We start from the raw sequence: 27223 nt of genomic DNA, 5'->3' as shown, positions 1-27223 counted from the left end.
CATGGATTTATTAGTACACACCTGGTACACATTCATGTATGAGTACACACCTGGTACACATTGATGTATGAGTACACACCTGGTACACATTGATGTATGAGTACACACCTGGTACACATGGATGTATGAGTAGTACACACCTGGTACACATGGATGTATGAGTAGTACACACCTGGTACACATGGATGTATTAATACACACCTGGTACACATTGATGTATGCGCGTACACCGCACCTGGTACACATGGATGTATTAGTACACACCTGGTACACATTGATGTATGAGTAGACACCTGGTACACATGGATGAAACCGCCATGCGTCCTCGTATACCCATCCAGCAAGAGACAGAGCTGTGATGTCATGACACCTTTGTTCTGTTATGCATGATTTAAATTGCAATGTCAGCACATTGCATTTTAAATCATGCAGTAGCTTCAGGTCACACACACACACGCACGCACGCACGAACGAACGCACGGACGCACGAACGCACACGAACGTGTGTGTGTGTGTGTGTGTGTGTGTGTGTGTGTGTGTGAAGTGTACATGTGTGCGTGCGTGTGAAGTGTGTTTGAAGTGTGTGTTTGTGTGATGTGCATGTGTGCGTGTGTGCATGCGTGTGAAGAAAGTCCCCCAACTCCTGAAAAAGAACGCTCAATTTACGCTTGATTTAAAGACCGTCACATTCTCTTGAGGATGATTCATATGGTGACATAAGTAACCAATGGTCCGGGGACAACCAGTGGTTCTTGACGGTGTTCCAGGCGATGCTAAAAGATAGAGAGTTGATAATCAAATGGACCGTTAGATCTTAAACTCTATAGAGACTCTAAAATGAAACAAAATGGACCATTTGGTTTAATTTTACACTCTGAAGAGGTAAATAATTGTGAAACATCTGCATTACTTAGTTTACAAGACGTCTACGCAATTAGAGAATGTATAGAAGTATTGTTATTTTTGATAAACGTTTGCCTGTTATCTCTCCTATAATTGTTATATTGTAGAGGCTAAATGTCATCAAATGGTGGTTCCGTGGTTCAAATGCAGAATAAATAGTGGGCCTTGAAATGAAAAGGGTTGAAAACCACTGCCATATAATGCAAGGATGTGCAGTAAGTGCTTTCCATATCTCTCTAGAAAAGTGTCCAAAATGTTCTTCTTCTCACCAAGAGATTAATTTGAGCTTCAGTGACATCATTTGGCCCATCTTGTGTTAATGGACCTTTTAGAGCAGTGGCTTTCAACCTATTTCCCATTACGGACCATGACCATTCGATGACATTTAGCCTCTCAGACCCATTTGAGCCACGGACCACCATGTGATGACATTTAGCCTCTCAGACCCATTTGAGCCACGGACCACCATGTGATGAGATTTAGCCTCTCAGACCCAAAACTGGAGAATATTTAGTTATCCTAAGCTAAGATTTTGTCCACAATGCTGTTGGTAAACGGTGAACAAAATAACAATTCTTCTACATTCTCTATAATTGTGTATACTTCTCGTAAACTATAAGTAATGCAGATGTTGAACAATAATGTATACTCTTGAGAGCGTACACTTAAACCAAATGAAACCGTCCATTTGGTTTAATTTCATATACACTCTCAAGAGTTAAAGATTTATAATAGCCTACGGGTCCATTTGTTTATAGCTGGGGACCACCTGGAACCCTGGCCTCCAAGGACCATACTGTACAGTCTATAGGGGACCACCTGGAACCCTGGCCTCCAAGGACCATACTGTACAGTCTATAGGGGACCACCTGGAACCCTGGCCTCCAAGGACCATACTGTACAGTCTATAGGGGACCACCTGGAACCCTGGCCTCCAAGGACCATACTGTACAGTCTATAGAATAGGGGTGTAACGATACATTTTAACAGATATATCACGATACATGCGGTTGACGATACGATACATGATTGACGATACGATAAATGGACAATATTGTTTTTTTAAGGGAGAGAAATATGTATTATTATGGATATAAATAAGTAAACATATAGTGATTCTCGAGCAAATAGATGGACATTGTATTCGAACACATTATGGACACACCCACGCCTTGACATGAACACAGAGAATACACACATTTATCCATAGACCAAATATGGAATGGAAAAGTAGCCTAATTACACAATTTTTTTATTTTTTCATTCTTAGAATTGCTAAATACAATGCACAAGTATTGATACAATTTATTGTTTACATTGCGTGACGTCATCATACATTCTTGCAGCGCTCGCTATAAGATAAAGTGTGTAGGTCTAGTGACGTCATTCTAGGTGCAAACAAAGCCGCCTGGGTGTTTTTTTCAGCACCACAGTACCCGGACAGCTCCTCTCCTCTGCCTCGCGCACAGACAGACACCGTTCATTCCAAGAACGAAAAACAGCGGAAATATAATAAAGCATGAAAGGAGGAAACGTTTTATGGGGAGATGCAGGTCACTATATGCTCTAAATAAATAGCATTCATGCGTTAATTGCGGATAACTGGATGTTATTTGAATTGGCAGCATTCGCTGATGTGCACACATTTCACGAGGAGATGCACTTTTATTTGCCTTTGGTGTCTTGTTTTCTACATGTCCGGATGGAATGTACTCGGATCAACTTTGCCTTCATGGCAGCCTCGTGGTTTTTTCTGTCACTTTGACGGCCTGGGCGAGTTTATTGGACTACTGTGTGGAGCTTGAATTCCTCTCCTCTCGGGGTGGAGAGAATGAATGAATCTCAGCTGCCGTGGTGTGACTTTATGCGTTCCTTTTCTGCTGCTGGGATTGTAGCGACAGAACAGAACAACGTCTGGAATGCTTTGAGATTTGAGATGATCAAGTGAATTCCTTCCGTTTTTTTTTAACAATACCAAAAGGACCGTGTCGTGTGGGGTGAGTCAGAGTCAGTGTGATTGTTGTGACTGTGCAGATGCGGTTTTGGAAAAGAATAAAAGCACAACGTATTTTTTATCCTGCCGCTGTAGTAGGGTTGTGTTTCTTTTTGGAATGTGTTCCCACTGCGTTGCTACAATGTTTATTAATACCCAATACGTTTATGTGTTAACGCCGGGACGGGACGTCTTATTAACAAAGACAATGATTCATCAGGACTGGAGTATATCGGCCACTATAGCCGAAGATTTACACTCTCGTAGATGTATTTCTATTGGTCGATTCTGACATTTTCTGTGTCCCGACTCCCTAAGCATCATGTCTGTGAATTACACAGAAACAAATTAAACCAACAATGCTTTAGATTGATTTTATTCTACATGATACAGCGTGATGTCTAACATGCAAATTTAGAGATTATGACAATATATTTGACTTCATATTAATTGAATAGCTATTTATTGCACTGCAAAAAAAACGACAGTAAGAGGTGCTCGTTATATTCAGCTGCCAATAAAGCTCCTATAGGGGAAAGCTTAATTCTAAAGGTCGGACCGCATTCCCTCGCAGCCCAGACCCGAGCCGACCGGCATGCAGCCACCATGGACCCCCTCCCAGAATACTCCTCCTATGGGCAGTGGTTTTCAACCTTTTTCAAAACAAGGCCCATATTTATTCGGCATGTGAGCCACGGACCACCATTTGATGACATTTAAGCCTCTCGGACCCCCCCAAAAAATGTTTTGCTGTCGTTGGATAAGATTTTGTTGTATTGATGTTGGTACCTATAGGAGAGATAATAGGCAAACGTTGTTCAAAATAACAATTGTAGACTCATGGTCAATTAAGTAATGCAGATGTTTAACAGAAATTGAACTATTGAAAGTGTAAAATGAAACCAAATGGACACTTGCGGGTCCATTTAATTTTAAACTGTCAATAGTTAAAGATAGGGGTCTATTTGTTTACCTGATCTCCATCATTTAGCTGCATGGGGACCACCTGGAACCCCCCTCCTCACCACTGGTGGTCCCCGGACCACTGGTTGAAAACCACTGTCCTATAGTGAAAGCTCCTAAAGATCGGACCATAGTGTATAACTTGCTCCTCCAAGGGAGCTAGCTCTCTTGGCGCCGTGGCTTGTTGCCTAATTGCTTGCCTGGTCTACTGAGTTGGAGATTTGGGTTCGACTCCAGCTCAAAAGGGTGCTAAACGTTACAATATCCTCCGCAGCCTCGCAGCCCGACGACCATGGAACACCTCCCGGAATACTCCCTGTTCCTGGTGCGTATCTTGGAGGAGTTGGACAGCAACCACAGCTCCATGTCGTACCAGGACCTGTGCAGGTCGCTGTGCGCGCGCTTCGACCTGGCGCACCTGGCCAAACTGCGCAGTCTGCTGTTCCACACGGCCTGCCTGGACCCCGCGTTCCCCGCTGAGCTGTTCCGGGACAAGATGCGAGGCGGCTGCGGCCCCGCGGACGACCAACAAGTAAACACTGATGTCCTGTGTGTTTTAAGCTGTTGAACTTTAGCTGTTGGAAAAATAGCAGATCTACAAGCTCGTAGTAGCGCACTCTGTGCTAATATTTTTGAAAAATCATAAAAATGTGGCACAAATCTTTGAATATGTATTCTTTTAAAGCAAACATTTTTAACTCATATGCTTCTGGGGGTCCCTGGCTGGAACAACATATTTGCATGGGGTCGGCGGCCAATTGATTCTGTGGGGTCCTTGACATGAAATAGTTTGAGAACCAATAGAAACAGGTTTTTCAGAAAACTGAAAATTGTTTTTATTTTATTTTGTTGAATCGACTTCAGACCTAAATGGTTTAGTCATTGTATTGTTTGGTAACACTTCCTATATGAAGCTTTTTAGATAGCATTTTTCGAGGGGTGCTAGGCCCTCCTATATTCAGCTTGTAGATTGTTGTCGTATATACGCAAAACATTAAATTCCCATTGACAATGAATGGAGAATTTACGTCATATGTGGACGAGCAAATCGGCTATTTAGGTCCTAGATTAAATTCCCATTGACACTGAATGGAGAATTACGTCATGATGTACGATGATATAAGAGCGCCCCTCACTTCACACAGGTGTGATTTTAGATAGCACAGTGTACACTGTTAGACGGATAGGTTCTTAGATTATGATCCCAGATGTATTTTCCAAGCCCCACCCGGCTACGCAATACCCGTTGTACCCTTGTCAGAGAGTACCTGTTCGACACATCTGTTGTGTCCCTTTTATGCCCATATATGGAGATTTCTGTATCTGTCTCTCTTGTGACTCTCTCTGGAGTTCCGTGTCAGGCTTGCCCAAATATGGAGTGTTGTGATGTCAGAACAGGCCAGCTCCATATATGGAGCCTGGGTAGGGGCCCTGTCCAGAGCCCTGGCAGAGGCCTTTTGTGGCAGTTCTGGGGAACCGTGGGTCCGACCGACTCGACACCGGGCACTGCACTCCCTGTGGTGGTGTGGAACGTGTGGAATTACCATGTGTTGTTCTTGCTTACTGTATATCGTGCTGGATTCATTAATCTGCTAAATGCTTAAATTGTTAATTAACCAACAGTCCAAGAAGCTGATGGTGGCGGCGGACATCGTGACCATGTTCAACCTGATCCAGATGAACGGAGGGGGAGCCAAGGAGAAGCTCCCCGCGGTCCCAGCGCTCCCCGCCATCCCAATGCTCCCCGCCATCCCAACGCTCCCCGCCTCCCCCGGTCCGTCCCGCCCCACCGTCGCGGTCCCGCCACGAGCCAGTAAGTTCCACAAGAATCTGTCCTTCGAGTCGTGTCGGTCGGATACGGACGCCTACTGCGAGAGGAGGCGGGGTTATGATGAACACACGGACCACCACCACAGAGCAGGACCCTCCAGACACCCCCCCCACCAACCCCCCCACCCCCACCACCACCATCACCAGCACCACCAGCACCACCCCCACTCCTCCCGGCATCGACCCGCGTCCCAAAACGTCCCTCCCCTTCCAGGCGGCCCGATAACGTCAGACTGCAACAGCTGCATCCAGCCGTTCGTCCCCTCCTCGGACCCAAACTTTCTTCTGGGCGTGGTCGTCAGCAAGGACTTGAAATGTAGGGCTTCGTCACTGGATAAACTCCACCATCTGCCCCAGTACTCCAGCGGAGGTGGTGGGGGTACCAGCCCGCCCTCCCACCACCACCATCTGCCCCAGTACTCCAGCAGAGGTGGTGGTGGTACCAGCCCGCCCTCCCACCACCATCTGCCCCAGTACTCCAGCGGGTGCAGCCCACCCTCTCCGCTGCCCCCCTGCGAGATACAGAGCACCTACTTCCCTGTGCAGGACATGGACAGTGAGTCCACCACGGACCAGGAGTCCATGCAGCACGTGGTCAGAGAGCCGTTCTCAGTCCACTCCTGCGTCCAGAAGAGGAACATCTTCAAGGAGGACTTCCACTCACAGGTCTGTTTGGTTGTCTTGTTTTATATATCTATAAATAGACAATGAGGTGGATTGTGTTGTAGTCACAATGTTTTGATTGAAAACAATCAGGATTCATCGCCATGCCGGCTTTTGGTGGACATTTTGTCAGAATTCTATTTTGGAACCATGTACACTCTCAGAGTTAAGGTGGTCCTTGAAAAAAAAAAGTTAGAGACATCATAGTAATGATGTACAATGAAGAATAAGGTTTACCTTTCTATTGAAATTACGTACAGATGTGGTAAAAGTCAGATTTGTAGTGATTCATATTCATATTGGAATGTCTCCAGTGACACAGTGTTGACATTGGTGTGTCGGTGTGTTCACCGCTGTGTCGTTGTCTCTCCAGGTCGTCACCACAGACAGCAAACAGGGCGGCGGTAGCGGCGATGCCGTTTACCACCACCGGAGGGAGCTCCACAGGCCACCGACCTTCTTCAACCACAGCTTTGAACTGCCGTACAACAACCCGTACTTCGAGACCACCCTGAACTCGCCCATTCAGGAGAGGCGGCGCGCCAAGCACGAGAGTCTGGACGACCTGCAGGTAGGCATGGAGCTCGATAACCGATACCCGAATAAACCCTATAACAAGCTTATTGAGTACCCGGTATGAATAATCTTTGGGCTTGTTGAGTACCCGGTATCCATAAGCTTTGGGCTTGTTGAGTACCCGGTATCAATAAGCTTTGGGCTTATCAAGCCTGTTATCGAGCATAGCGGCCCATGACGTCATATTTAAACAATCAAGACAAGAGGCGATCAAGAAATAAATCTAATCATCCATGCTGGTACAAACTTGTCGGTCTAAAAGTGTATTGATACCTGCCAACCAGCGCTGCCCGGGTAAACAACATTACGCTTTTAAAATGACAGTACACATATTAATATTATTTTATTGGTAAAAAGGTAAATTGCCTCCCGGTGTTTTTGAACTTGTACTGTATTTGAAGGCCCTAGTAAAAGTTCTGTTCAGAATGTATTTATTGTCTCCCGTCTTTCCACAAAATAAAAATGTTCGATAGTGGGCTGGATAAGAACCCGGCTTGATAAGCCTGATCGATAAGGTGCTCGTTATCAATACAAAGTAACGAGATTCATCCCTACTTGCAGGCCTCCACCTACTTCGGTCCGACCACGGTGTCCGAGTGCGTGAGCAGCAGCGTCAGAAGGAACGCCAACAGCAGCAGACCGGGGGGGAACAAGCAGCCATCTTGGCCCGTGAAGAGCCTCAGCCTCAATGCGGAGGAGGGGGGAGGACCAGGACCCGCCGGGGATTTGTTCGAGCGGTCGTTTCTGAACAGCAAGCCGCTCCCGCTCAAAGACAACCTCCACCACCGTCACAACGAGGCCAGCGAGCGGAACTTCCAGAGCCCCATGAAGGAGAAACCGACGGCGTCTTCTCCCTCTGCGTTCGTAAAGAAACCCAACGGAATAAAAGCCAAGGAGGTTGCAACGTCGATGGCGTGCGACAAGAGAGAGGCGGGGAAACGATTCAGGGACAAGACGAACATCACGCACAGTTCGTCCTTCCAGGGAGGAGGAGGTAGGTGTGAGGAATATCTTATTGTGATAAAATATTGTGATAAAATGCCGTATCAGAGAAATCATATATGTCGTGATAACAGTGAATGTATATTCTGTGATTTCCAGTTCCTACTTAATTTATACTTTTGTAGAACAGACATAAGTCTAAACGTTCTATTAAGTCAGTTTGTGTTACCTCGTAGGTGGTCGTACGTTTAAAGTAACTTCAACAATAACCATAAAAAATGTTGTGATAACATCATGTATTGTGAAGATACTGCTTGAAAAAAAATATTGTGATATTATATTAAAGCAATATTACACCTGAGGGTGTGCGTTACTATCACTAATGGCCAACGAGTTCTGTAAGCAGCACAGAAGTGCCATTAATGACAGTAACGCACACCCTCAAGTGTAATATTGCGATTATACAACTGTTACCCATAAAACTAATTTGTCATTTTTTTAATGACAGATGAAGGCAAAGCCACTACAACCACAAATGTCTCAAGAAACTAGCTAGCCTAGCCACCCAGTCTGCTGCGCTCTGGGAGAACAGAAACGACCTAGCCTAGCCACTCAGTGTGCTGCGCTCTGGGAGAACAGAAACTAGCTAGCCTAGCCACCCAGTCTGCTGCGCTCTTGGAGAACAGAAACTAGCTAGCATAGCCACCCAGTCTGCTGCACTCTGGGAGAACAAACGGCTGAATTCTTTGTTTTGATTAGGTGTTCCATGATGCTGGTTTGAAGCTAGAAGGCTGTTTCAACCAATCAGATTGCTTCCTCGAAATGACCTGTTGTATATGTTTCCATATCGCCCACCGCTAGGAGGGGGAGGGGCCTCGGACAGCTCGTCCAGCGTGGGAACCCAGACGGAGAGGACGAAGGCGGAACAGAAGAAGAAAAACGAAAACGAATACCTGACCAAGTATGGTGGCGAGAGAGACGTGGCGCGCGCCTTCAGACACTCCTCCGACGAGGAGGAGTCGGAGATGGTCAGCGACGACATCAGCGACATATTCCGCTTCCTGGACGACATGAGCGTGTGCGAGTCGTTGGGCGTGGTCCCGCCCTCCTTCTACAACAGCAACGGGTCACTCTCTCAGGTCAGCGTTGATGTCGTCGACTATAAAACAATGACGGAGAATGTTCGTCGACTTAACGCCTTTCACTGACGAAAAACTAGATAAAAAACAAGCTACGATGACTTCAACAAAGACCCGCCAAAATACATTGTAGCCGACTCGACATAAGACTAAAAGCTAAATCCAAAATGTACTGTCACAAACAGGTCACTCTCAGGTCGGAGGAGGGGGGCGACAGCTCGCCCGAGCAGCGGTCAAACAACGACACGGTCAAACTGGCCAAGTCCAAGCTGGACCGCCTCTTCCAGTCGCTGGAGACCGCGGGCACGGACGACGAACTGAAGGCCAGCGTGTTCAAGCTGGTGATGAGGATCGGAGAGATCGAGAAGAAGCTGGAGTCTCTGAGCGGCGTGCGCGGGGAGATCTCTCAGGTAGGGCTGTGCAGCCTGTGCCGATATGTGACCAGATTTGACTGAGGGACTGTCAACGTGCAGCCTCCAGCTTTTCACCAGAGGAGAAACACATTATTATTACTTTTTATCCAAAATGAGTTAATAGCACAGTCAGACAATTCACATACTAGAGCATGTCTGAAATAAATGTCAGAGCTGAAATCGACTTGTAAATATGAAATACATGCTTAAACATGTAACTAGGTGTATTGTTAGAGTCCACAGAAGTGAACCTTTTAAGCCTGTTTTCTCAATTCGCTGTTTGTCTGCAAGACATTACTCTATAAGCCAGAACTGGTGCAGGGTCAAACTGAACAACCAATGTCAATTTGAAGCTATGATTCCCTGCTTTCATATGACATGAAACGAAAATTAATCAAATCCAATAACATACAATTATATCGATATTGTCCTCCCAATAAAGTGATATTGATTATAGTTAGTACTAGTAGTAGTAGGCTACCCATTGTTGTGGACAGACAAGTTGTGGACAAGTTGCAGTCAGTGTTTTACTGTTTGGAGGAGGCAGGATTCATGTACTTTTTGACCAGTTTGTGGCACAAAATATCTTATTTTTTTATTTTCAGCTACAGATATCGTGATATATCGTTGACGGAATCTCTCGAGGGCCTAATATGGCCACAGATATGGTCCGGTGAGGTACTATAGTATACCCATATCGTCCCTCCCCTCTACTCTCAGGTGGCATTACACCCATATCGTCCCTCCCCTCTACTCTCAGGTGGCATTACACCCATATCGTCCCTCCCCTCTACTCTCAGGTGGTATTACACCCATATCGTCCCTCCCCTCTACTCTCAGGTGGTATTACACCCATATCGTCCCTCCCTATATACTCTCAGGTTGTATTACACCCATATCGTCCCTCCCCTCTATACTCTCAGGTTGTATTACACCCATATCGTCCCTCCCCTCTATACTCTCAGGTGGTATTACACCCATATCGTCCCTCCCCTCTATACTCTCAGGTGGTATTACACCCATATCGTCCCTCCCCTCTACTCTCAGGTGCAGGTATTACACCCATATCGTCCCTCCCCTCTACTCTCAGGTGCAGTATTACACCCATATCGTCCCTCCCCTCTACTCTCAGGTGCAGTATTACACCCATATCGTCCCTCTCCTCTATACTCTCAGGTGGTATTACACCCATATCGTCCCTCCCCTCTATACTCTCAGGTGGTATTACACCCATATCGTCCCTCCCCTCTATACTCTCAGGTGGTATTACACCCATATCGTCCCTCTCCTCTATACTCTCAGGTTGTATTACACCCATATCGTCCCTCCCCTCTATACTCTCAGGTGGTATTACACCCATATCGTCCCTCCCCTCTACTCTCAGGTGGTATTACACCCATATCGTCCCTCCCCTCTATACTCTCAGGTGGTATTACACCCATATCGTCCCTCCCCTCTACTCTCAGGTGGTATTACACCCATATCGTCCCTCTCCTCTATACTCTCAGGTGCAGGTATTACACCCATATCGTCCCTCCCCTCTATACTCTCAGGTGCAGGTATTACACCCATATCGTCCCTCCCCTCTACTCTCAGGTGCAGTATTACACCCATATCGTCCCTCTCCTCTATACTCTCAGGTGGTATTACACCCATATCGTCCCTCCCCTCTATACTCTCAGGTGGTATTACACCCATATCGTCCCTCCCCTCTATACTCTCAGGTGGTATTACACCCATATCGTCCCTCCCCTCTATACTCTCAGGTGGTATTACACCCATATCGTCCCTCCCCTCTACTCTCAGGTGGTATTACACCCATATCGTCCCTCTCCTCTATACTCTCAGGTGGTATTACACCCATATCGTCCCTCCCCTCTATACTCTCAGGTGGTATTACACCCATATCGTCCCTCCCCTCTACTCTCAGGTGGTATTACACCCATATCGTCCCTCTCCTCTATACTCTCAGGTGCAGGTATTACACCCATATCGTCCCTCCCCTCTATACTCTCAGGTGCAGGTATTACACCCATATCGTCCCTCCCCTCTACTCTCAGGTGCAGTATTACACCCATATCGTCCCTCCCCTCTATACTCTCAGGTGGTATTACACCCATATCGTCCCTCCCCTCTATACTCTCAGGTTGTATTACACCCATATCGTCCCTCCCCTCTATACTCTCAGGTTGTATTACACCCATATCGTCCCTCCCCTCTATACTCTCAGGTTGTATTACACCCATATCGTCCCTCCCCTCTATACTCTCAGGTGGTATGACACCCATATCGTCCCTCCCCTCTACTCTCAGGTGGTATTACACCCATATCGTCCCTCCCCTCTATACTCTCAGGTGGTATTACACCCATATCGTCCCTCCCCTCTATACTCTCAGGTGGTATTACACCCATATCGTCCTTCCCCTCTACTCTCAGGTGGTATTACACCCATATCGTCCCTCTCCTCTATACTCTCAGGTGCAGGTATTACACCCATATCGTCCCTCCCCTCTATACTCTCAGGTGCAGGTATTACACCCATATCGTCCCTCTCCTCTATACTCTCAGGTGCAGGTATTACACCCATATCGTCCCTCCCCTCTACTCTCAGGTGCAGTATTACACCCATATCGTCCCTCTCCTCTATACTCTCAGGTGGTATTACACCCATATCGTCCCTCCCCTCTATACTCTCAGGTGGTATTACACCCATATCGTCCCTCCCCTCTACTCTCAGGTGGTATTACACCCATATCGTCCCTCTCCTCTATACTCTCAGGTGGTATTACACCCATATCGTCCCTCCCCTCTATACTCTCAGGTGGTATTACACCCATATCGTCCCTCCCCTCTATACTCTCAGGTGGTATTACACCCATATCGTCCCTCCCCTCTATACTCTCAGGTGGTATTACACCCATATCGTCCCTCCCCTCTATACTCTCAGGTGGTATTACACCCATATCGCCACTCCCCTCTACTCTCAGGTTCTCTCCAAGCTCAACAAACTGGACGAGAAGATCCAGGAACCGTCGGAGCCGCCCAACAACGATGGGAGGTCCAGCGGGGAGACGGTGCTGGGCGCCACTCCTGACCACGCCCACAACAACCACGCCCACCCCGCCAACCCCCCCCACGTGTTCCAGTGCCACACCACGGGCCACAACGTCAAGGTCAGTGTTGATTTCGTGATGAAAAATGTTCGTCGACTACCTTTTTTTTTTACGAAAACTAAATGGAAACTAAAGCTATGATGACTAAAAGGTCCTTGCAAACTGGATGCGTTATTTTTTCGGGAAAGAAACACTGCTAAAAGTCATAAAAACGCAGCAGTGTCCTGTTGCAAGTTGATGATGTCATATGTCCATGTGTGGTCTAGCCTTATGGAATGCATATGCTAATAAAAAACAACGTAATACTTCCTAAGGATAATATGAGCATCAAAGCAATATTTTAAATAATTTGTATTTGCATACGCATTGCATATATTCCATAGGGCTGGACCACGCCAGACTAAACCAAATGACATAAGTTACAATAGTGGCGCTTTATGTGTTAAGGTGGACACCGGTGGTGGCAGCGGTTCGGGTTCGGGGGGTGAGTGGTGCTGCTCCCCCGACGGGACGATGACGACGGGGAACGGCCACGGCGAGAGCCTGAGGGTGAGAGCTCTGAAGAAGAGCGCGTTCACGACACGCAGGTCGTCGCGTTCGCTCAACGAGGAGAACGACGCCTGCACGGAGCCGAAGGTCGCCAGCGTCACCAACTCGCCCCGGGACTGGAGGACGGTGTCGTACTCGTCCCGTCCTCCGGGGGTGCTGCAGGTGGACGAGGGGACGAAGGACAAGGAGCCGTGCAGGGCGGACAGACACAGGAGTAAAGCCAAAGAGGTAACGTTTTGTTTTGGCGTCCCTGGAACAACATCTTTTCAGATGGGGGTCCGTGGCCAAATATAGATAATTCTGGGCGTCCTTGACATGAAAAAGGTTGAGCACCACTGAAATAGAAACGTTGCATTTTTCCTTGATTTTGCATTTGGCCTTCACGCTTCCGTCAACAGTTTGTTATGACGATGTTATTGGCTGTTTTCAGCCGGACGATCAGCTGTATGCACTGATCAGCTGTAAAACCCTTTGGTAAACGGTCTCCAACCGGGCAGGTCAGGTTGTGGCCTCCTGGTGGCGATATAATAGGCCAATGTGAAAAGGGTGCCATTTCTTCTTACCTCTTGGATGGCAATTGGATGATTTGAGGCATTTTGTTCCAAAAATGTGTTTTGTTCCAAAATCCAGCCTAGTAGGAAAGTCTATGAAAGAGTTCACATAAATTGCACGCTGCATTCATGATTTGAGGCTTTTTGTTCAAAAAGGGCCAATCCTGCAAATTTGAAAGCCAATGTTAGCCAATTAGGATGGAATACGAAATATCCAGATCCGTCTTGAACACAAGACTATAGAGATACTGTGTAACGATTTACGGGATTTTTGGACAGAGTAATATCCAAAAATGTGTTTTCCAAAAGTCGGCCTCCTGGTGGCGCGATAACAGGCCGTTCTGGAACATTTGGGGCATAGGTTCATCGTTGGCATCTGGGAGTGTGTGTGTAAAGTTTGATCGGAGTTGTCATAACTCTGTATTATATAGCTCTGGGCTGCCGTAGTGAAGTTAGGATAGTGTGTTCTGCTGTCAGCTGTCAAGTGGTACGAACCGGAGGAGAGCTGGGGAGAGAGAGAGAGAGAGAGAGAGAGAGAGAGAGAGAGAGAGAGAGAGAGAGAGAGAGAGGAAAAGGGAAACAGCTTGCATCTGAATATAGCTCTGGGAGTTGTGAACACTGTGCTGAGGCAGACTGTATGGAGAGCATGGAGACATGAGGCAGACTGTATACCATGGAGAGCATGGAGACATGAATGCTGAGGCAGAGTTCCCTCCCCCCCCTTCTCCACCCGCACTGTTAAACGGCTCGTTAAGACATCAGTCACTCTCGGCAGGTGTTTAGGTGTTCCCGCCCGCTGACCTTTCCCTGAAGGAAAAGCCAAATGGAGTGTGTGTTCATTGAAAAGGGCTGTGACCTTTAACCCTGAGTTGTCTTCTGTCGGTGACAACCGCCCCGCCTGTTATTCCACTACGTGTATATGTGATCATCTCTCTCTCTCTCTCTCTCTCTCTCCCCGCCTTCCACTACCCCCCACCCCCCAAAACCGGGAGGCATAATCTTCCGTTCTTACCTCGCGCTGGTCACGTTAAAGTCTCTGTATAGAAGCGTTTATATTCCAAGCGAGATGCTAGGTCACAAATGAAGACAGAACATCTGCGTTTGTTTTGATCAAAACCATGGAGAGCGCCGTAGATTTAGATCAAACAGACCCTTTAGTCGGGGCCGTAAACAAGGATGTGAACGGCTGTGCGCAGCTTGAAACAGGTCTAGGATCGCTGAAGAATAACATAAAGATCTGTATACATGTCCAAGGACCGCTACGGCAACTACCTGCAACCATCATTCCCAATGGCAACTACATGTATAGTAACTGCATCGAAAAATCAAGAATCGAAGTATATCGAAATGAAAAAAATTGACTTTGTATCGCATCGTATCACTTTGCCATGGAAATAATCGGTATCGAATTGTTTTGCTATGCAATTCATTGATTGTATCAATGCTACTTTTTTGTGTGAGGTATTTAGCAATTTCTAGAAGAAAAAGGAAAAAGAGGGGTTTAATTACTTAATTAAAAAAATGTCAATGTATTTTAATTAGTTACTGTATCAATTTTAAATCATTGAATGGTACCGTATAGTATCGCCATAATGAACCAATATCGTCCATGTATCGTATCGTCAACATGCATCGTGATACGTATCGTTACACCCCTATACCTGCAACCACCCCCCCCCCCCACGGCAACTACCCTGTTTTGTTGCAAGCAGTTGCGAGTAGTTGCAAGGAGTTGCATTGGTGTGGTTTGTTTTGTTGCAAGCAGTTGCATTGGTGTGGTTTGTTTTGTTGCAAGCAGTTGCATTGGTGTGGTTTGTTTTGTTGCAAGCAGTTGCATTGGTGTGGTTTGTTTTGTTACAAGCAGTTGCGAATAGTTGCAAGGAGTTGCATTGGTGTTGTTTGTTTTGTTATTAGGAGTTAGTTGCGAGGAGTTGCATTGGTGTGGTTTGATTTGTTGCAAGGAGTTGCATCTGGTGTGGTTTGGGGCTAAGTGTGTAACAAATAGAGTTTCATTTTCAACAACAGTGTTGTATTTTATCTCTGTGTCTCCAATGTTGGAGCTTGCGCCAACATGGAGTGCAGTATCTCCTCTCTCTCTCTCTCTCTCTCTCTCTCACATGTGCCTCATAAACAGAGTCATGCAGTATTTAATTTATTCATAGCTCCTCCCCTGTCAGTAATTGCTTCTTATTACGTATATGCGGCGGTAAAATCCTCACTCTTGTTAATTTAATTAATGGTACGGATGGTACAAAATAGACCTGGATTTGGTGAAGTACCATTTTGTTTTTGTAACTCTCGAGGTAAAATCAACGCTGAGGATTTCACAGTGTGTACTCTCGGCCAAGCCTTTCTCATAAAAACCTCAGACGCCAGGGATAGAATTTTACGATATTAGGTTCTGGCGGGCGACATTATCAATCTTTTGTTCGGCTATGACATTGACGAGCTCACAAACCTTTATTTATTTGAAGAGTTAAATGAATGGAAAAGTGAAATGCTCACGTGCAAATGTTGAACGTCGCTACAGCGGACAGTTTGTGCTGCAGCAGTGCTGTAGCATTCATGTGTGCAGATTGGTGGTCATTGTTTTTTAATAGCGCTCTGCGCTGAAGGTCAACGGGCTTTGAAGTTCAGACAGCCCTGATATGAAAGGAGATGTCAGGGTGTCGATTTAGCCGAGTGGTAATTGGAAGGTCGCCTGTTTCCCTGGTTGTCAGCCCAGTCTGTGGGCATGTGTGCGTGTGTGCGTGCGTGCGTGCGTGCGTGTCGAAGTGTCACTGAGCAAGGCCCTGGAAGGCCTTGAACATGTAGGCTACTCATTGCCTTGGTAGCATCGTTACTTCTAATTAAAAAAGTTTGGAGCACCGATATGTAACTCCCAGGTTCGATTCCCACTGGGGACGCTGTGGGCACTGGAGGCATGTTCTCTCCTCCGTGTCATCAGTGCCCAAACCCTAGGTGGGGTTGGCCTTTCTGTGTGGAGTTTGCATGTTCTCCCCGTGACCCCTAGGGTAGGTATCCTCACAAAAACATGCTAATCTATACTGCCTCCCCTGGCCAGACTAATGTGGAATAATGTGTTCCTTCCATGCGTTACGTCCAACCGGTGAAACTCCTCCCCTCTGTCCGGTGATAAGAAGCGGCCTGCTCACTCGTGCATTGAAGGAAGCATGAGCTCAGTTCGGGGCTCTCCCCAGGTTGGCAGAGGGAGAGTATAGGTGGGATTAAAAAGAAGAAGAACTGTATAGTATAGGCTATAACAGTATCGGGTTTACAAGTAATAATATAAAATGGTGAAAGTGACTTTAAAATGCATGGTACTCGTGTATTAGGCCACCACTGTGGCTTTATGCAATATCCTGGGGCCAGGATTTTTACTTCTATTCATTTAATTTATTTATTTCCCAGGGACAGTGCTCATTAATCAACATGTCAGCTTTCACGGCTATGCAAATGAGTCAGAGTTAGCCAGAAGGTTTTCACATCTATGTAAATGAGCCAGAGTGAGTTAGCTAGAAGCACATTTTCATGTGTAGTCGCTGAGCAGAAGGCTGTTAAAAGAAGTAGTGATAAATGTATGCATAGAAAAACAGACATATCATTATTACCATACAAGACAAGTAGACAAAGCACAGGAGGCAGAATAATTAGACTAAACTATGAGAGATGACAGCAGTGACAAATGCAGCCGATAATTACCTATGATTGATTGATTGATTGATTGATTGATTATACATTTGGTTTGCTTTAAGCCAAAGCGTAAGGTTATATTTGAAGGTCAGATATTTGGAAGTCTCTCTGACATTCACACACCTTTACATAAATTGTGCATTACATTCACACACACACATTCACACACCTTTACATAGATTGTGCATTACATTCACCCATTCACACACACACACACACACACACACACACACAGACACAGACACACACACACACACACACACACACACACACACACACACACACACACACACACACACACACACACACCTTTAAATAGATTTAGCATTACATTCACCCATTCACACACACATTCACACACCGATGGCGGAGGAAACCATGCAATGTAATGTAATGTAATGTAATGTAATGTAATGTAATTTAATTTAATTTCCGTGTCTCCCAGTTGCTTGGGCAAAGAAGTATGTAATGGATAGTTGTTGTTTTTTTTTAATCAATTTTAAAAGTACCGGTATTATAGGTATAAAGTTATTCTTACATTCTCTAAAGAAAAAAGTGTCGCCTATTACACCAGATAAAAATAAGAAACCAATTATTGAAGGAAAATCAAGAATGTATGAATGCCTGGACATGTCTGTTTGCTTTCACCACCAACGCTGCTATACTCCATCTGCTCTGAGAAAACAGCAAACAACAAGAAAGTAATGAAAAGTAAAGAATATAATGAAAAAACAGGTCAGCCGGGTACACGCAGGAGATTAGAAGTTTAGAACATCTGGAAAGTGAAACAGCAGCTAGCTCTGTTTCTGTGGCAAAAATAAAACTTTTACAAAAATGTCCACCACACGCTGGCATGGCCATGAACCCTGTCAGTGAGGTGTTGTATAGACTGTCAATGCGTTCACACACACACGCACGCACGCACGCACGCACGCACGCACGCACGCACGCACGCACGCACGCACGCACGCACGCACGCACGCGTCGAGAGAGAGACGACTGCTCGCGCACGAGACAGAGGCAGAGAGAGAGGCAGAGAGAGAGAGAGAGAGTCAGTGGTCAGTGACAGTGGATGAGTGGAATGCAAGCAGCGTAACAAGTGGAATAGCTGCCATTTTTGTCATCATGCTAACACAAACTATTAAAAACCACGCCATCAAATAATCAAATTAAATATGGATTTCTCCCAATAGGGTATGGGAGTTTGTTTTTCCTTTAGTCATGTTTTGTGTATGTGTCTCTGATGGCTTGCTCATTCCCTGATGGATTGATCGAGGGTAGCTACTGGGACGTAAATCGGGATTTGATCAACCCCGACTGGGTCGCCTGAGTGAGGGGTATGATGTTGGTAGACCGAAACCCAGTTGACCTCAGGAAACATCACTGAGGATACGTCCCAGGTGCATCCATGCGATGTATTTTTTAGTTATAGTTATTCTATTTATAGTGACTCATAGGAATAGACTATGTGACAACCGGGTATAGTCTGGTGACCACCGGAGAGACGGGTGACAGCCGGAATGTAGACGGCACCCGGGGGAGCAGTATGGGTTAGCGCCCCAGCCTGTGTCCTCTGTGAGGAGGAAGCCCAACAAACCTGGGTGAGGCCTTTAGGAGGGCCATTATAATCCACCACTCCTGAATGGAGTGCCTGGTGCTGGGAGTCTGGTGCAACGCACAGGTCCTGGGCCTGGTGAGAGCAGGAGTGGACCTGGTGAGACGTAGGAGGGGCCCGGACAGGAGTCAACCCACAGAGCCTAGTCCTTCAACGCGCCAGAATGTGGTTCTCCCAGTCCCGGCGCAACGGATTGTGTGGCCTTGCTCATTCCCTGATGGACTGATCGAGGGTAGCTACTGGGACGTAAATCGGGATTTGAACAACCCCGACTGGGTCGCCTGAGTGAGGGGTATGATGTTGGTAGACCCGAAACCCTGTTGACCTCAGGAAACATCACTGAGGATACGTCCCATCCATGCGATGTAATTTTTAGTTATGTGTGCAGTGGGTGCATAGTCTGTCTTCCCTCGGGAGTGAGTTCTGTCAGTGAGGTGTTACATAGACGGCCAATAAGACAAAGCCAGGAATAGATTTGTCACCATAATTGTCCGACTCCTGACGATGGCAGTTACTCGTAGTTGAAATAAAATATAATGAAAATAATACTTTTTAAAGATGTGCGATCTTCATAGAGGCGAAATGGTACACAAAGCCTACAAATGGTCTCCTAAATAAAGTAGGTGTCATGGTTTGCTTCTCCCGACCTTCCCACCACCCTGACAACAACACTGACGGAAATCAGCCCCTATCAACCAAGAGTCTAAGACAGTTATGGACAATTATATTATTATTAAGCATTGGAACAAAAATGTTATTTCACTTTTAATAATTATGTCCATTCATTTCACGTTTCAATATTCACATATTCTCATCTTAAATATGGGGCCAGAGCCCACTATGTGTCGTCCGTCAAATTGCAGATGGACAGAGAGACTCTTCCGTACTCTTGCTGGGATAAAGAAAGGTCGATAACAAAGTAGATTTTCTCCTGATTTGTCTCGCTAAAAGAAGCCATTGTATGAATTTCTTTGAAATATTATGCATGCCTTGTGGTGATTGGGTCCAGTATTTAGTTCAGTGACTATGGAGCTAAAGAATGGATCATAAGCTGTGTTCACGTTCATTCTCCCATTGGAAATGAATAGACTCCAACATTCTTCTTGTCTCCTACTAATGTGTCCGCCCCCTTCGCACAGATACAGGAAGTAATGCCCCCCTTGGCCCCTTGGCCCCTCTTGCTATTGGCCTCTTGGGTTGAAAGCAGCCGGTTGTAAACTGCTGTAAACTGCTGTAAAGCTGTAAACTGCTGCTAAAATAAAATCAATATACAGTCAATGTTGTGTGACGATAGTTTAACATTAAAATGTTGTTTATCCTGCTTATTCGGAAGAAATAACAACGCATGACAAACGTGAAGAATGTGCAATTATGCACAAACATTTGCTGCTCCTTGGTAATCAATTTAAAATAATGTAGAAAACGTGGCTTGTAGCGTAATGAGTTATTGTTGAATTATGATCGGCAATAGACACGGCTATGAACGGTTCCCACGGAGTGCAGTGGAATAATTACATATGATAATAATAATTACATATTACGGTCTTCATCAGGGCAGGTTAGGTTGAAACATGTTCGCAGTTGCCTTTTTAATTTAATAAAGGCTTTCCTCCTCTTTTTAACTTTGAGTACCCGGATCGTCTCTTTTTTCTTTATGCCTTGATCCCGTTTGATCCGTGTGAGCACCTTTTTATTATCATCGCCTGTTTATATCTATAGTATATAGTTTTTCTTCTTCTTCTCTAGTTTTGGGTCTGAGGGGCTAAAAGTCATCAAATGGTGGTCCGTGTCTCAAATGCAGAATAAATAATGGACCTTGACAGAACACTGAAGGCTTATTCATACTTATTCAACGTCATGTTGTAGAAAACTACAACATGACGTCACTGAGCCGCGGTGGTAAGAGACTCACCGCTCACCAGAACACATCTCTCTGTTTTTACTAAAACTACAACATGATGTCACTGAGCCGCGGTGGTAAGAGGGTGACCCAAACACATCTCTCTTGTTTTTTACTAAAACTACAACATGACGTCACTGAGCCGTGGTGGTAAGAGACTCACCTCTCACTCTCACCCAAACACATCTCTCTGTTTTTTACTAACCACCGTTTTGGTGGTCTGCACCTTATCACCTAGAACCAGACTATGAATAGGCCTTAGGTTAAATTTGTCTTTGTTAGTAGGATGGAAAGAAATACACGTTTTATTTATTTCCCTCCTGGCTGGTATGAGCAAGCCAGATTATATTTAAAAGCAAATCTTTACTCTGCTATCAGATATTGGCTGCCTTGTGTTTTTCCAAATGAACTGTTCTCATTTAAAGCTGTGTAATCACAGTGAGTGACACATGAAGCGATATGCTGTTCTAGTTTATTCCCATATAGTGTCCCAGCTCTTTCACAGAGGGGAAACAAAACACCTTTTTTCCAGACTGTAGAACACAAACAGAGGACGTATACACTGCATAATGCATCATACAGCACAAGCTTTCATCTCTCAGGAGAAATGAGGTTACTGTGTCCGTCTCTAAATCCCAGCGGTGGGAAGTAACTAAGTACATTTACTTAAGTACTGCACTCAAGTACAACATTTTTTTTACAATTTACAATTTACAATACTTTTACTTCTACTCCACTATACATCTCAGATCCAAATATTGAACATTTACTCCATTATGTTAATTTGAAGACTTGAGTTACTATAGTTAATTATTTTTGCGCCAGGTCCGTATAATTATATCCGGACCCCGCCGCTATAGGGGACAAAACTCCTTCTCCTAAAGTAGACGCTGATGGTGGCACTGGGAACTGGGCTTTATGGTATCAGCTAGCCGCAATGAAATAGTTAATTTGTAGATTTTGATTATTATTACAAACCATGCATTAATGTCTTCAGACCTATACATTTAAATACCCTTTGAAAATAGCAGATCTACAAGCTCACAATGCGTTGCAACGCGATGCATTGTGAGCTTGTAGATCTGCTATTTACATTACTGATACATTTGAAACCTTGTCAGCATTTTCTGCATAGTGTGTACTTTCTCACTTTTGTTACTTTAAGTACATTTTGATACCAATACCTTTGCACTTTTACTCAAGTAGATTCTGAATCCCGAACTGTTACTTGTAGTAACAAGAGTATTTTTACTCGGGGATGGGGGTCCGCGTTCAAATGTGGGGGTCCTTGGTGGAGAAAAGTTTCAGAACCCCTGCTCTAATCACTGCTCTAATCACTGCTCTAATCCCCCCCGTTCCTCTCTTCAGGAGCGGACAGAGCGCCTGTACGGTGAGGTCCCCCACCGACCACCCAAACCCCCCAAGGACCCCTCGTCGTCCTCGTCCTCCTACCTGATAGAGCAGGTGTTCTCGCCCCACCCCTACACCCCCAACGCCACCAAGGCCCCCCCCCACCACGTGAAGGGCAGCCCGCTGTACACCGACCTGCGGCTCAGCGGCCTGGCCGAGGCCAAGCGGGGGGCGGGGCAGCCCTCCTGGACCATCGACGAGTACAAGAGAAACTCTGGAGGAGAGAAGGCCAAGCAGCTCAACGCCATGGAGCTGCAGGTATACCCGTCTGTCAGTCTGTCTGTCTGTCTGTCTGTCTGTCTCTCTGTCTGTCTGTCTGTCTGTCTGTTTTTCAAAATGTACTTGAGTAAAAGTACAAAAGTATATCAGCATCAAAATATACTTAAAGTACGCAAAAGTCCAAGCACACATTAATGCATAAACAGTTAAGCCACTACCAAGGGACACGGGTGAAACAAAAGCCTGCCTACCTAACTACTCTAACCAAAACTTAGTTCAAAATACATGTGGCGGCAACCACCCCTTACTTTAGTGTGCTTAAGTACAGTACTTAAGTAAATGTACTTATAGTTACTTTACGCACGCCACTGCTGCAGCTTGTGTAGACTGCTGACATCCCAACACGGAGTGGGGGAGGGAGGGGTGGAGGGGAAGCCTGGCTCTGTCTACATCCTTCAAGTATTACAAGGCAAGCCAGTGTTGCTTACTTGCATGAAATGTGGATTTGTGTGTATGTGCGTCCTTGTTCCCCTGTGAGACTGTGTGTGCGCGTGTGTGTGTGCGTGTGTGCATGTGCGTGTGTATCCTTGTTCCCCTGTCAGAGTGTGGATGCTTTGCTTTGTTTTTCTGCGGACTCAGGTTTTTTTCCACCACCAACGGGTTGTTGTTTTGACACATGCCTTCTTCTCTCGCTTCCGTTGTTGTTCGCCAGAATATTAGATTTTGACGCGGTGTGATGGACAAGACGTATCGTCACGTTACGGTAACCTGCCTGGAGACTGTAGTATCATTATATATATATATATATATATATATATATATATATATATATATATATATATATATATATATATATATAATGGCGGCCTGCTGTCATGCGACATCCCACAATATATATGACTATATATGATATGATTATATCCAGTGTAAAAAGGAGGAATCAGTGTATTTTCTCAATAAAACAACAGCATTGAATTGATAAAGGTGTGTCCACTGTATAATGTTAAACATTAGCTACTCATTTAACCATTTTGATTGATTGATTGATTGATTGATTGATTGAAGTATTTATTAACAGTTTGCAGAATGGGTACATTTCAAACAAAACCACAACGACTGTTACTGTGGACGACACACTGATAGAGCATTACACTTGTTTACAACAGGGTCCACCATTTTAAATTCATCAGAACATTTAGAAACGTACAAATATATAACAAAAAACAGGAAATCATCATATATTTGTTTTCCTTTTTACAAAAGGAAAATACAGTAAAGGGAAAAGGGGGTGGGTGGGGACTCAGACTTTATTTACAGGGGCCAGTTTGGAATTGCAGCCGTCCGTAGGTGCTCTTTGAGAGCGGTTTTGAAGGAGTCAAGGGATTCTCATGTCTTAATGATTGTTGGTAGTGCGTTCCACATTTTGGTGGCATAGGAGCGAAAATAATTTAGTCCCTTAATTGTTTGAGCCGAATCTGGGTTGCACATCCCTCTGGTGTTGTGGGTGTGGACTTCGTTGACATTGAGGAAGTATTTAGACCGGTACATGGGTATCTTGGTGAAGTATTTAGACCGGTACATGGGTATCTTGGTGAAGTATTTAGACCGGTACATGGGTATCTTGGCGAAGTATTTAGACATGGTACATGGGCATCTTGGTGAAGTATTTAGACAGGTACATGGGTATCTTGGTAAAGTATTTAGACAGGTACATGGGTATCTTGGTGAAGTATTTAGACCGGTACATGGGTATCTTGGTGAAGTATTTAGACCGGTACATGGGTATCTTGGTGAAGTATTTAGACCGGTACATGGGCATCTTAGTGAAGTATTTAGACAGGTACATGGGTATCTTGGTGAAGTATTTAGACAGGTACATGGGTGTCTTTGTGTTGTAGCAAATATTGTGGACCAGACCCATTGCAAGATGCTGTACTCTGTCGTCATTTGTCAACCCTCTCAACTCTGTCGCAGATCAGGGGGGGGGGGATCAGGGGGGGGGGGGGGGGGGGGCAACAGTCTCAGGTGCGGTACGGTACTTGACCTTTGGTTGGCTTCACTGGACCCGAGGGAACGGACGCGAGGTCCCAGAGCTATAGGAGGGAGTCAGGTTATTGAATGAGGTTCCAGAACATCGCAGAGCTAGCTGCAGCTAGGAGGGAGACAGATTATTGAGTGCCTTAATTAGGTGGTGCAGCAGGGTTTTCTAGTGGCTTCTATGTCGACAAAATATAAAGGTGTAGAAAGTGTGTATAGAAGATGTTATTGCCTATATAATGTAGAAAGTGTGTATAGAAGATGTTATTGCATCCAGACTTTAGTATCATTCCAGAGTACACATTCAATAAAGTCTGTACAGGTTATAGTCACATGGGTGTCCCGTGTGTGCGGCTTGGTGTGTGTGTGTGTGTGTGTGTGCGTGCGTGCTCGCGTGCGCACGTATACGCATGTGCGTGTGTGTGTGTGTGTGTGTGTGTGTGTACGATGCTACAGTACGTGCAGAGACATGGGAGGAAAGTGGGTCTGTAAAGCTTTGATGCAGCCAGAGTTCTGTATTATTGATGTTTGCTGTGTGGCCTTCACACTCTGCCAGAGAGACTTATACAGATCAGATCAAGTCACATTTCTCACCACCAGCCTCTTTCCAACATGGCAGAGAATGGGTTGTTATACGTTCAGCCACATTTTAGTCATCTGAAATGTTTTAGTTTTGGTGTAGTTTTTAGTCGACTAAATCTACAGTTGATTTTGTCGACAAAATATTATTTTGGCGGTGCCTTGAAGGCGTCATAATAGCTGATTTTACACTTCCATGCTGGAAATAGCTGATCGTTTCAAGAGCAACAAAAATTAAAATGACTTGTCTTTTAGTTCTACTGGATCTCTCACTATTCCCTCACTGACATTTTAGTCTAAGTTTATTTGTTGACAAAATTGTCAACAAATAAACTTAGTCATTGAGACACTTCAGCTCAGATTGACCATGAACCATATATTGCAAAGCTATTGCATGTTAGTATGGCGGTGTGGCTCTGCTCATGTGATATCAGATGTGATCAGATCATCTGTGTACCGAGACACGGGTCTGATATCAACGACCCTCCAGAGCCAAAGATACAATACTCCATGAACAAAAATACACAGTAATAACACATCAACACGTGATTCAACACAATGCATCTACACAATCGCAAACAATACAATGATATCCCATAACCCCTGTACTAAGAACTACAGGGAGGAGTCACGCAGACGCCGCACAAGCTGCTTGACAGCTCAGCATGGAAAAAAGAGTAGTGAGCTGAGGCTGCTTAAGTAGGCCGCCTGAATTGGTTTTAGGTTTAGGTTTATTTATTTAGCACAAAAAATAGACAATAACATATCGAAGAAACAAAAATACAATGCAAGGAAAGGAAGAAGCCAGCTGGCTTATTTGGAATCCTTTCCTGTATGGAAGAGTCCAATAAAGAAAGAAAGAAATAAAAACACAGACTGCACAAAAAAGGGAAATAAATTGTGGGAATGAGGGCGTGGCCTGGAGAGGCAGCTGATGAACTAACGCTACGCTTGATTTTTAGTCATCATAACTTTGTTTTTGTTTAGTTTTCGTTTAGTTTTCCACAGTGAAAAAAATTAGTCGTCAAACATTTTTAATCATCGTTTTAGTTGCTGAAATGAACACTATAGAGTCAAGGAAAGCGAATGACTTCACGTTCCGCACGTAACTTTATTATCGGTGCAATCAATCAATGTCTGACAGACAGCCATTACTGGCTAATGGGCTGACACTGCTGGGGCGTCCCGTTTCCTTTGGTCTTCTGTAAAATCACCCTGACGTGCTCATAACGTAATGCAAATTAAATAGCTTCAAATCAAGCCTTTATTGCGAGGTGAAGCGGTCTGCATTCAGGGTTCTCTCTGATTGGCTGAGTGAGGACAAAAATTGAGGACAGAAAAGTGAGGACGCCAAAAGTGATTGACCGGAATGTGATGCTGTTTGATGATAAGAGCGCCCCTCACTTCACACGAGTGCGATTTATTAACTCTATGGTCAGCCCATTGTAAATGATGTAACACCACCGAGCTAGCATGGTAATTAACTGCATGGACAGTGACGTGCATTAATTCCCCATGCACACATTCTTAGTAGCTGAGCCAGTGATGGACAAGACACGCAAGACCAGCTTCCCCGGAATCACTAAACACACCCTGCTGGTGAATGGGTCACCTTCAGAGTTATTGATTTCAGATGTTCTGATCGATGATCAATACTGAGAGAGTATGTATAGGTCCACACCAGGAGAGGAACAACCTGCTGGTGATCAATACAGAGTACGTCCACACCAGGAGAGTCAGGAACAGCAATCAGGCTAACCTTGGGCAGCTGCTGTCCTTCAGAGACACAGGATTAGACTCTGACTGCACTGCACGCCACGGGGTGAGCGGGTGCATATGCTGGACCGCTGCCTGGCAGGCAGGCATGCAGGCAGGCAGGCAGGCATGCAGGCAGGCATGCAGGCAGGCAGGCAGGCAGGGTTCCATTTGTTTGGCACGATGTAGACAATAGCATTATGTACAAGCTCTGAACGCATCACATCACGATGCATTGTGTGAGCTTGTAGATCGGCTGTTTTCACTATCTGTTGTAGATAAGTATGTATAGCCTACGGGGCTTAAGAGCCTGCGGAGCCGCGTGTTTCTCCCGAACTCTAATCAAACTCTGTCATCACCAGTCATACACCAATAATACA

The 27223-nt window shown here is 45.3% G+C and overlaps 1 protein-coding gene across 1 annotated transcript in view; it reads left to right on the top strand.

The window, feature by feature from the left end:
- Window positions 1-4151: 4151 nt before the first annotated feature.
- Window positions 4152-27223, top strand: part of minar1 (membrane integral NOTCH2 associated receptor 1) — a gene marked incomplete at both ends in the record, with an annotated part of 28309 nt that continues 5237 nt past the window's right edge. Inside the window, 12 exon segments of the mRNA XM_080770768.1 lie at window positions 4152-4391; window positions 5483-5744; window positions 5904-6052; window positions 6055-6059; window positions 6181-6355; window positions 6726-6923; window positions 7490-7922; window positions 8732-9009; window positions 9195-9419; window positions 12410-12595; window positions 12983-13312; window positions 22212-22511. Coding sequence (XP_080626894.1) covers window positions 4152-4391; window positions 5483-5744; window positions 5904-6052; window positions 6055-6059; window positions 6181-6355; window positions 6726-6923; window positions 7490-7922; window positions 8732-9009; window positions 9195-9419; window positions 12410-12595; window positions 12983-13312; window positions 22212-22511 — 2781 coding nt within the window.

This window comes from Protomyctophum bolini, assembly GCF_963924005.1.
Source record: "Protomyctophum bolini genome assembly, chromosome: 1".
In the NCBI taxonomy this organism is placed as follows: Eukaryota; Metazoa; Chordata; class Actinopteri; order Myctophiformes; family Myctophidae; genus Protomyctophum; species Protomyctophum bolini.
This window is presented reverse-complemented; position numbering and strand designations above follow the sequence as displayed.